The sequence below is a fragment of the Nannospalax galili genome, unplaced genomic scaffold (assembly GCF_000622305.1).
Source record: "Nannospalax galili isolate Female #2095 unplaced genomic scaffold, S.galili_v1.0 scaffold247, whole genome shotgun sequence".
Classification (NCBI taxonomy): Eukaryota; Metazoa; Chordata; class Mammalia; order Rodentia; family Spalacidae; genus Nannospalax; species Nannospalax galili.
In genome coordinates, this window is record NW_008356952.1 from 831264 (window position 1) to 843605 (window position 12342).

The 12342-nt window shown below is 36.2% G+C and overlaps 1 protein-coding gene across 1 annotated transcript in view; it reads right to left on the reverse strand.

Annotated features, from left to right (window-relative positions):
• Arfgef1 (ADP ribosylation factor guanine nucleotide exchange factor 1) overlaps positions 1–12342 on the reverse strand; it is a 116133-nt gene that overhangs the window by 60870 nt on the left and 42921 nt on the right. Inside the window, exons 9-12 of the mRNA XM_008854780.3 lie at positions 9529–9662; positions 4731–4965; positions 538–637; positions 62–201 (exon numbers count right to left, since the gene is read on the reverse strand). Coding sequence (XP_008853002.1) covers positions 62–201; positions 538–637; positions 4731–4965; positions 9529–9662 — 609 coding nt within the window. The remainder of the gene's footprint in view (positions 1–61; positions 202–537; positions 638–4730; positions 4966–9528; positions 9663–12342) is intronic.

Here is a 12342-nt window from a genome sequence, read left to right on the forward strand (position 1 = left end):
TGCATGTCTCTTTCTTGGCAAAGTTTAAATTGAAAAAAAAATATATTTTTTAAGTTCTTACCTGAACATTACTCATACCAAGTTCTTGACTACCCCTTCCTTGGGCAATTTTTGATAGGTCATTTACTAGTCTTTCAAATATATTTGCTGCATTTAAGTCACAGTCATAATTTACATAAATATCCACAACACTCTGAGCATCTGTAATACAGTAATTTTATAATATATACAATAATATAAATTGTATATATAATAATATATACAATAATACAAGCAATATATAACTAGAATATGAGCATATTTCATTCTAAGAGATAAAAAGATTAATTCCAAAGCTGGGCATGGTGGTGCACACCTTTAGTCTCAGCATTTGGGAAGCAGAGGCAGGTGAATGTCTGTGAGAGCAAGGCCAGCCTAGTTTACATTGTGAGCTCCTCGCCAGCTGGTGCTACAGGGAGACCCTGTCTCAAAAAGACCAAAAGAACCATAAAATAAAAAAAAAAAAAAAAAAAAAAAAAAAAGGTTAATTCCAAATACCTGCACATATCCTTGTCAGTGTCTGAATAACCATCCATTTATGGTCAAATGAGCTTGTAGAAGTTTCCAAAATGTACAGGAAAATTTCTTTAAAGAATACCTGTGATTAGAAGGAAACTTCTGCTTAAAATACTACTTAAGATTCAGGTACATAGTTACTTTTCAAATACCCCAAAGCTACATAGCAAATATTAGGATCTAGGTTCCTTTGGATTTCAACTTTTGAGTTCCATCTCTGAACTCTCAGCACTAAAATATCACTAGTGAGCAACTTAGGCTTGCCCTAAAGTCCAGCTTTATTTGTCATCACAAAGCTGCGACAAAAGAAATATGCAAAGATGCGGAGTTCTGGGTGATAATTTCTTGAACATAATTATAAAATGAATAAAAGTCATGTGTCTTACTCTCAAAGATCTAATTTAAACGCTATTTGTCAGTTACAATTTTCTGATACTCTAGTACTGGGCAGTCCTAAAAGCTCCTAGATTTAAATGCAACTGTTACACTAAGAAAGAGCTAGTTCTTATAAGCTGTTACATTTTTCTCATTGTAAATATGTGAAAATCTTTATTTGAAAATTACATAAAAACTACCTTACTATTGTTCATACCAAATACTGTCAAGCACATAGTTATCCAATGAAGAAAATTTCAATTTTATTGCTAAGAATTTTAAAACTCAAATCATTTTGGAAAAATGACTATGACCTAAGCAAGAACAGCTAAAAACCAAAACATATTAGCATTATGGTACATGTATTATGAATCCAGAAACAATCACATTTATAATATAAATGATATTTTCCTCTCTCCCAAGGGCTAGCCATCCCTTTAATTGCTCTTCTTCCAAAGGAGTCAAAACATTTCTACTTACTTACTTAGTAAAAGTATTTTCTATGGATTACAATTTCTATAAAGATAGAAGCCAGGACTTTTTTGCTAAGTACTGTGTCCACAATGCACGGTACATAAGTAGGCATTCAATAAATACCTATGGCTATTGAAAGAGTCCCCAAACACTGTACCATATCACTCAAGAATGCTCTAATAAACTCAAAAGGATGTCAAGGAGGGAAATACAACTGCTGTTTATTTCAAAAACACTCTCTGTTTCTGTTAGATCATATGATGTTCCTTTCAATGATATCATTATCTTTGCAAAATCAGAATTTGGCAAGCCACTATGATTTAAAAAAGAAAAAGCCAGTATGACATGAAAATCAGTGAAAAATAGGAATGTTATTGTCAGTGTGATTCAAAGGACTAAGAAGTTGTGCAGTATACATAGACATGTACATTTCAATAGGGTAATGGCTAAGAAAGAAAACATTTTTCTTTCAGCTTTTATGTAGTATTTTTAAAAATATTTTACTATTTTTATTTTATGTGTATGAGTGTTATGCCTGCATGTAGGTAAGTGCACCCATGTCGTGCAATGCCCGCGGAGGACAGAAGAGGCTGTCAGAACCCCTGGAACTGGAGTTATGGACAGTTGTTAGCCACGATGTGTGTGCTGGGATTTGAACCCGGGTCTTCTGCAAGGTCAGTGTTCTTAACCACTGAGCCATCTCTCCAGTCCCTTATGTACTATTTTTTAAATGGACACAAGATTAAGATAAACATTTGTTTATTTAAACTTTCTGGTCCTAATTGCTTAATAAGCAAAACTGTTATTTATTTCTAGGTGTGCCATGAAGATAAGAGACTGTCATGGTGTTGCAAATCAAGAAAGTTTGAAACGCCCTGATTTATAAAATAAGAATATTCATTTTGAGGGATGGGGAAAAAAGTGAAGCCACTAACTATGAGTTTATCAAATTGAACTAATAAGCCATTAATTATTATCATTGTAATATACCATGTCAAAGAAAAGGTGCTCTAAAAAACATCTAACTTTTATTACCTTGAGCACTCTAGGACATGTGTATGTGCAACAATAGCTCTCTCATGAGCATACTGCCTTCATGTAACAGACAAATATAAATTAAAATATATAATGCCTTTCAGGATGTTTAACATTTTCAAAAGCCTATTTATACTCACATAATTTATCCTCATTATCTCCTTTTAAGAGATAATGCGGAGTTAAAAAATGATCTTTAAGATTAGAATATGGTAATTTCATAATGAAAACCCACCTTCTAGGAGGCAACAAGAAATTTCCAGAGTATTTCCTTTTAAATTCATTTTGTAGAAAACTGTTACCAAAATTTAAATTATTTGTACTCAATTCTCTAAGAATTTATATTTCACATGGCCTACTAAAGAGTCCCTCTGAGCTCTCAGTATTAAAAAATTGGCACGAAATCTCCCAGAATTATCTACTGCTAAACTGAAGTGCCTCATCATCAAGTGAAAGGCTTCTAGTTCATTACAGAATAAAAATCCTAATAGTTGCTTTAAAATCTCTTTTATTAGTAGATCCTAGAGATAATGGGGGAAACAACTATCTAAAAGTAGCAACCAATCTAAAATACTTGGTATTACTGCCACAGACGTATGGTAAACATTCAGATTTTGAAAAAATGAAGCTTTTTACAAATGGTTTCCTGTCCAAAATATGGAACAAATTCTTATTTTTCTCATTTTTACTTAAAATATGAAGCCCTTACTGTTTTATTCCTGTAACAGTAACAATGCTGTAAATGAATTTTGACCAACATTACAGAACATTATTTTAAAAAATATTATTTTAACCACCGCAAAAGTCTAGGAAAATAATTTCCACTGTGCTGATTATTCATCTTGAGTTAGAATAAAATATAAAACTAAAATATAATATGCAAGAGGCTGGGGAGATGGTTCAGTGGTGAAGCACTTCACATGATCTGACTTCAGATCCCCAGTATCCATGTAAAAAGTCAGGCTTGGTGGCATGAGCCTAAATACAAGTACTAGAGAGGGCGACAGGAGAATTTCTGAGGCTTGCTAGCTAGCTAGTCTAGCTGAGTCAGTATTTTCCAAGTTCAGTGAGAGACCTTGTCTGAAGATGGAAAGCAGTTGAGCAAGACACCCAACATCAACCTCTGGCCTCCATATGGAGATGCACACAAACACGAAATTAAAGAAAAAATCTTTATGTCCTATAAAACATAATATGAAGGTAAAAACTGACCAAACAAAAATGGGTATTTCCAAAATATATAATGTCTCAATCAAAACAATATTTTAACAAATCAGTTGGGAAAAGCATCCATTAAATCAGTAAAATAAAACAGTTCTACTTTTAAACACTACATCATCTCTGGATGAAAACTGAAGATCTTAGGAACTAATACAACTACATAATATGCATGGACATGGTTCAAAGATTCTCTGATTTAGCTTTGTTAAATCTCTGAAAATATAGGTAAATCAAATGTAAGTTATTCTATTTCCAAAATCTTGGGACAGAACTTTAGAAATACATTATATACAAATATGTGTTAGAATGTACAAAGCAAAAATATTTTTCAAATGTTCCCAAATAACTTAAAAAATATACTTCTCAATCACCTCTCATATAGGTTCAGTATTTATTTGCAACTTTCTTTAAAGATAGCTAAATTCAGGAAAGGCAGGTGGCTCAGTCAGTAAGAGAACAAAGACCTAAGTTCAAATCCCAATACCCACATAAAAAGCTGGGAATAACTGTGCATTCTATAAAACCCCAGCTTTGGGGAGCAAGTACGGGTGGATCATAGGAGCAGGATGGTGGTCTGGGTTAGCTGAAATGGAGAGTTTCTGGTTCAGTGAGCGACCTTATCTCAAGGAAATAAAGCAGAGAGAGATAAATGAAGATGCCTGATATCTTGCTCTGGCCTCTGCATGGGTTTGAGTACTCACACACTTGCACGTGTGTAGCACATCGCATGACACACACACACACACACACACACACACACACACACACACACAGAGCCAAATTCATTATCACACAGCATATACAAAATGGATTAACCATTTTTTCAATTAGTACAAATTCTCTGTGGGTTGTACCTTCATTTTGCAATCTCCATACTTATCCAGTGCCTAGTACTTCATAGACACTAGTTGAATGGATGAATTTTTTTTTAAAAGAAGCACATAACACACAAATATTATTATTATATTATTTCACAGTGTGGAAAATTTTAATGTGCTGTTAATGTAACATGAAATGAATGAAATAGCCAATAGTAATCTTAAATTTTAATGCCTAAATACAGAACATACCTCAATTTGCATCTTCAGATGTGTCTTGAAGTTTGACAACAAAGTAAGAAATATGGAGAGAGAAAGCTCAAAAACCTCTGGAACAGATGAAACCCCATTTTTTGAGAGTGCAACACACAGATACTGCTTAATAGCATTAATAAACATCTCATTTGTTCTGAAAACAGGTCCTGCATTCTGTAGAATGGACAGAAGTAACTGCAATGAAAGAATCTTGGACCGTAACTCATGAGACCTGAAATGTAAAAAAGGCACAGTATAGGGACAAGCTTAGTATTGTGGTAATAACAGAAGACTCTAAAGACATCTCCTTGTACATAAGATTGTACAGTTCTTTTAAATTAAGAAAAGGAATGGGTGTGGTGGCTGAGGAGGCAGAGGAAGGCAGATCACTGTGAGATTAAGGCCAGCCTGGCCCACATAGTGACTTCTAGGCAGGCTGACTAGGAAGACCCTGCCCCCACCCCCCGCCGCCAAAAGCAAGAAAATTCCACAGCATAAAAAATACAGCACATGAAAGAGCTTAGCCACTAACAGCATGTTAGTGCTAATTCGCTTCTCTGATAACACATAATTTTATATGCTTTTTATGTAGGTAAAAATCACAAATATTTAACATAAACTTACTATTTCCCTAGAAATGAAAAAAAAGATTTGAAAAGTTACTCCTTGTCCCTTTCTTTGACAACTATATTTTCTAGAAATCACCATAAACTTTCTCATGGAACTGCAATGTTTAGTGTGTGGTGATTCCAATGTAATATTCTAGTTATGCTACTCAGAATTCATGAACAGTAATAAAAATATTTCTGTTGCATTAAATTATAGCATTATGTCAAGCATAATTTCCCAATAAACATTTAAGTTATTTTTAATTCTTTTGAAATAAACACAGAACATTTTTTTGAAATCAACTTCTAGAACATTAAAAAGGTGGAACACGCATTTAATCCCAGCACTCTACATAGTGAATTCCAGGTCAGCTGTGGCTATGGGAAAACCCTGTATCAAAAAGACCAAAAAATTAAATATAAAAAACCAAAACCCAAAAAAACCAAACAACAAAAACAAAAACAAAAAACCCTATCTCTTAATAGCTTAATCACTTAAACACTTTAAAAAGATTTTTGCTTGACTATATGCATATGTGTACCTGCTCGAGTTTATGTATGGATGTATGCCCACTCGAGTTTACATGTACCACATATGTGCTAGAGGTAGTGGAGGCCAGAGGAGGGCACTGGACCTCCTGGAACTAGAGTTTCTGGCACTTGTACGCTGCCTGATGTGGGTGCTGAAAACTGAACCCGGGTCCTCTGCAAGAACAGTAAGTGCTCGTAACCACCGAGCCATCATCTCTCCAGCCCCATCCAAACTCTTACATTCACTGGAGGCAGTATTTCAAAGGCAGGTCATTAAAGGCTCTACTAACTTTTTAAAAAAAGTTATTCCAAATGCTGTATTCAGTCACTTTCACACAGTATACTAAGTCTAATTTGTCTTGATTTCTGCCTTAAAACTTTTATGGCTATCAATGCCAAGTCATTCGGGGGATCTTGGCAAATGAACAAGGAATACTTAATTTATATACTTTTATATAGTAGGTATCAAAAAGATACCTTCTTTGAAATAAAGCTGAAGTCAATAGTATCATGGTGTTTTATTAAAGTTGTGTTTTCAAGATGGGTATTACTCTGAATCTAAGACTATATGCTACAAAAATATTAGATCCCCCCCAAATGCCAATTTTAAGTTGCAAACAATGAGTTAACAAATAGTTATTGGAAAACAGACTGATTCAAATTCTTCTCTTCATGTTCTAGTGTTCCAAGGCTTTTACACAACTATTTCCAAATCTACCTCACAATATCTTTTTTGCTCAGTTCCTATAGTAAGTATATCCTGCAGCCTGTAATTTTTGTATACATGAGTTTTTGTTATAAGTGTATTTTATCTTTCTATTCTTGGTATCTAACACAAGGCATTTCAGACTGTACTAGCTCATAAAGTTGGCTTGTTTTCAAGCATTTACTTAGTACCTATTTTATACAAGGCATTAACAAATGAAGTCATGATCAAATGACTGTCTTAGGAAATGATAAATTCAAGATTTTCTTTGAGACAGGGTATTGCTATGATACCCAGGTTGGCCTCAAGCTCATTGCAATCCTCTTGCCTCAGCCTCCTGAGAGATGGAATTTCAAGAGTTTAACAATACTATGCCTGGCTAAACTATACTTTTGATGAGCAAACAAAGCTGGAATTTTATGGGGTAGTTTTGAGTTATGACTGAAGCTTAAAAAGTAAATCATCTTGGAAAAGCCAGAAAATTAAAAAGACAAAAATTATATAACTACAAAAGCTCTATCATTTTATCAAATCACGTTTTTACATATGACTTGGCAAAACTAAACGTGTAAGAACTTAAGGTTGATAACATTGTTAAATCACAGGAGAAATGATCCTCAGTATTAACCCTAAACTATGTGTGTGTGTGTGTGTGTGTGTGTGTGTGTGTGTGTGTGTGTATGTATGTATGTATGTAGAAACCTGAGATTCAACCACCCTGGATATTATTCTTCTGGCACCATCTACCTCTTTTTATTTATTAATTTTATTAATTTTTGAAAACAGGGTCTCTTATTAGCCTGAAACTTGCCAAGTAGGCTACACTGGCTGGCCAGTGAGCCTTAGGGATCTTCCTGGCTTTGCTTCCCCAGCATTGGGATTATACATACATGCCATAATTTCTGGCTTTTTTTCCCCCACAGGATCAAATTCAGGCTCCATGCTTGCATGGCAAGCTCTTTACCAACTGAGCTTTCTCCCTAGTCCAATTACTCCAAATTCTTTTTTAAAAAAAGATTTACTTATTTTTATATGTATGTTTGTGTGCCTGCATGAGTTTATATGTTTATATATACCATGTGCATGCAGGTTCCCATGGATGCTAGAAGAGGGCATTAGACCCTCTCTAACTGGAGTTAGGTGGTTGTAAGCTGTCTGATGTGGGTGCTGGAAACAAACCTAGGTCTTCTGTAAGAATAATAAGTAGTCTTAATTACTTAGCTATCTCTCCAGCCCCTATTCCAATTTCTTAAAAGTTATTTCTTCTCAAAGTAGAGCTTTATTAATTCAGAATGCAATGTGAAAACTGTCAAGTTTTAAATGAAGAGTTAGTTACCTTTCCCTAATAAGGAACTGAATTTTAAAATAAATATTTTGGGGGCTGGAGAGATGGCTCATTAGTTAAGAGCACTGACTGCTCTTACAGAGGACCTGGGCTCAATTCCCAGCACCCACATGGCAGCTACAAACCATCCTTAACTCCAGTTCCAGGGGACTCCAAAGCCCTCTTCTGACCTCCACGGTGCACTCACATACATGTAGACAATACATTCATATGCACAAGATAAAAATAACAAATAAAATATTAAAATATATATATATTCTTATATTGCATATAAATGATAATTAATAACAATTCTTCTGTTAAGTTCCTATTTTCAAAATACTGAATAATCAATAACTCATTTTTCTAACTCTTGTGGTTGGGGCCTAAAAAGATTTTAGGACCTAAAAGATGTTTCTCCCTAAAGCAGCCATGTAGCACTCAGAGGAAAGGTCAAGGTGGTCTTGCCTTCCACCTTATTAGAGACAGTTTAAAAAAAAAATTTATTATTTTTATTTTATGTGTATGTGTGTATTGCCTGCATGTAAGAAAGTGCGCCTGTGTCATACAATGCTCACAGAGGTCAGAAAAGGCTGTCAGTTCCCCTGGGACTGGAGTTACGGACAGTTGTTAGCTGCCATGTGGGTGCTGGGATTCAAACCCGGGTCTTCTGGAAGAACAACCAGTGTTCTTAACTGCTCAGACACCTCTCCAGCCCCCACAACAGGTTTTTTTAATTGTTCATCAATGTGCATGCCAGGCCAGCTGGCTCACAAGCTTCCAGTAATTATCCTGTCTCCGTCTCCCATCTCACTGCAGGAGCACTAGGATTATTTATATGCTGTGCTTGGATTTACATGGGTTCTGGGGATTCAAACTCAAGGTCTTTACACTTGTGCAGCAAGTATTTAGACTAAGCACTCTCCCAAGCTCTGAAGATTTTGTAGTAACTGTTATTACACTTAGTTATAACTTAGAAACTCAAACATGTAATAGAATTTTTAAAATTGGAGTAGCAATTCCTCCTATTTTACTGTCCTTTTCTTAAGGTCATTCCCTCTCTAAAGATTTTCTAGAAATTCTCCTAAAACTGTCTTGTTGCAATATACTCTGCTATAATAAAAAGAGGCTACTCTTATAACTCTGTGGCTCAACAGTAAGCAAAAATAAGTTGTACTTGAAGCATATAAATACATTTGAACATTTATAAGCCACAAAAAAGCATTCTCCTATGGCTTAAACTAATACATGTGATGGGAAATAGATAATCAACATATCCCAAAGTACTTCTTCCAAGTGAAGAAATCTCCTTAAGGCATTTTATCAGACTCTAATGGCTCCAAAGTTACTGGAAATAAGAAACCACTCAATAGTATGTATCAAGCACCAACTCTACAGCAGGCATTTGCTATTCTATAGTGTGCCCCATCCTTTGTGAAACAGTGTACAGTCTCTATTCTACAGTTTGAGAACTTACTAGTTTTGGTATATATATATTTTTAAGTAAAATACCTCCTCCCCCAAAATTGTTAAGGTTCCATAGAACAAGAAGAACAAAGTAAACCCAAACACTATCTTAATAGTTTTAAGCTTAAAAACTTCCAAGCAAAACAACCAATGACTTACTTTGGATCTGGTGGTCCATCTGACAGTGGTTTCATTGACAGCTTACACAATGACCTGAATACTAGAAAGGCATCCTTTTGTAAAATGTGGGAAAACTTAGCACCAGGTGAAGGTCCTGAAGAATTTCCAGATTCCTAAACAAGTTAATATATCATAAAAATAAGATACTTTCCAGGATAAAATAATTTTAGCCTCCTATTATTCAATTGACTATGAAAGAGGATTCTCCCCACCTATTGGAAGGAGAGCCAGATGTGCAATCTGCCACAATGATTTTGATATGCTATTCTCATATCCAACAATAATCAGTCCCTTTAAAATACATTCTTAGCTGGTGCATTCCTTTAATCCCAGCACTCATTTGGGAGGGAGAGGCAGGCAAATCTCTGAAACTGAGGTCAGCTTGGTCTACATAGCGAGTTTCAGGACAGTTGGGGCTACAGGGAGACACTGCCTCAAAAAACCAAAAGAAAGTGGAAAACTCATACCAAGAGACTGGGTACACATACTTGACTCAAAAGGCCTTAACCTATATGACAGAATGCATGAAATCTGTGGCTGAGCTATGGGTGGGAATAGATAGGAGACGGGGGTCTAAATATGATTAAGAGGTATTGTATGAAGTCCACAAAAATTCAATAAAAGTTATACATTAAAAAAACCCAACAAGTTACTCTTTAAAAATATTCCTTCTTTGCCATCAAATATACTCCTAAAATTTACTTATCTCATACTATTACTGAAAATAAATTAGCACATCATGCCTTGACAAAGCATCTACCCAAAGGCCTAAACTAGGCCTTCTACCATCTGTCATTGAGTGGTTTACACTTTTGTTGTACTTTTTAGTATACTGTTGGTAGACATAAGATAGTAGAGACTGTTAGGACAATTTTTAAAGCCACTAACCATTAAAGGTCAACAACAACAAAAAAAAAACCCTACATCTGAATATGGGGCACTGACTTAGGGTAGAATCCCTTATGTAAAAAGGTAATGATTAAAAATACGTAAGACATAGAGGCATGGGGAGGACCTGTCACTACCAATGACATTTCTTTGTAGCCCTAAACAAAGGTTCAGATGAAATTCCCTACATTTCTATGCTTTTCCTTGTCCTACAGTAGTTTGAGTAAGAATGTCCCCCATAGGTTCAAGCATTTGAACATTTGGTCAGTTGGTGGCACTGTTTGGGGAAGGTCGTGGAACCTTTAGGAAGTATGGCTTTGCTGGAGAAAGCAAGTCACTGGGGAAGGCTTTGAGAATTCATAGCCTTACCCCACTTTCAGTATTTCCCTTTCTGCTTCCTGCTCCAGCTGCCTGTCACACCTCCCTACCAAAATGGACTCGTCTGGAATCGTAAACCAAATGAACTCTTCCTTCTGTAAGTTGCCTTGACCATGGTATTTTATCACAACAGTAACTAACAGAAGTTGGCACCAAACAGTGGCCTGTTGCTGTAAAGAACCTGACCATGCTGTTTTTTGGAGAAATGTTGAAGACTTTAGAAGTTTGGGCTAGAAAAGCAAATGAATGTTGTAAGCACAACTTTATGGGCCTTTCTAGTAAAACACTGGAAGAAATTAGTGCTGAGAACAATGCAGTTGAATTAAGCAGCAAATGAGGTAGTTAGGCAAAGAATCTGGCTGCCTTCTGCCTGTGGCCTAAGAACTTGCCTGAGGTTAAATTAAGAGGTAATGAACTAATTTCTTTAGTGGAGGAAATTTCACGACAGCCTAGTGTTGAATCTGTGGCTTGGTTATTACTGGCAAATAATATGCAGCTCTACAATGAAAAAGAGAAACTGGGGCAGAAAGAAATACAAAATGTACATTTTAGAGAGAAAACACTAGGAAACTTAATGTTGTAGCCAAGCTCCTGAAAGAGGCTCTCACTGCTAAGGAGGTTAATGCTATTGGGAAGAGGCCTCTTGTTTTAACTAAACAATGGGAAGAATGCCCTCATGGCAAGACTCCACCCAGCTAAGCTGAATTTGTGGACAAAAAAGGCCTAGGGAATTTTCTGCACCTTCAAGAGCACAGCATACAAAAACAGCTGTAAATGTGACCCAAGGTAGCTAAGGTCCACCACAAGCAGGTAGCCTGATTTGGTAGTGTTGTTCACATGGTGTCAGCTTTAGAGGTACAAAAGATTCAAGAGTGAGGGGCTCATTGGCTCTGCCTCTGCAGTTTCAGAGAGCTACTGAGGCCAGGCAACGTATGGCAGCAAAGTCCCTGTGAAAAGGTGGCCCCGATAGGCCAAGAGGCCCTGTGAAGCCTTTGCATGAGCTGTGAAAGTAAAGTCTGGGATGTGGTGGAGATTCTAAGATCCTGGAAATGTCAGACCCATGAGACATTTGGCAAAGGGAATGGTATACTGGGAGTGGTACCAGTCCAAGAGAGAAATGTATGTTGAAGGTAGCAAAGCTAGAGGAGCAGACATTGGACACAGAGCTACAGGATTTTATGTTTGCCTTGCTGGTTTTCAATCTTGTTTTAGTCTGATATTTTATCATTCTTCCCCCACATTCCTCCCTTTGGAATGGGAATGTATATTCTGTCATTGTATACTAAAGTATGTATTTTGTTTTTTTGATTTTTGCAGGGGGTTACAGTTAAGATGTAGCCTTGAGTCTCAGAAGAAACTTTGGACTTCAGTGTTGAGATTGTGAAAGACTAAGGGGATTTTGAAGCTGACTAAATGTACTCTGCATTATGATATGACTGTAAGCCTATGGGGGCCAGGAAGTGGAATGTTTGAGAGAGAAGTGCCCCCTGCCCCATAGGCTCAAGCATCTGAACACTTGGTCAGTTG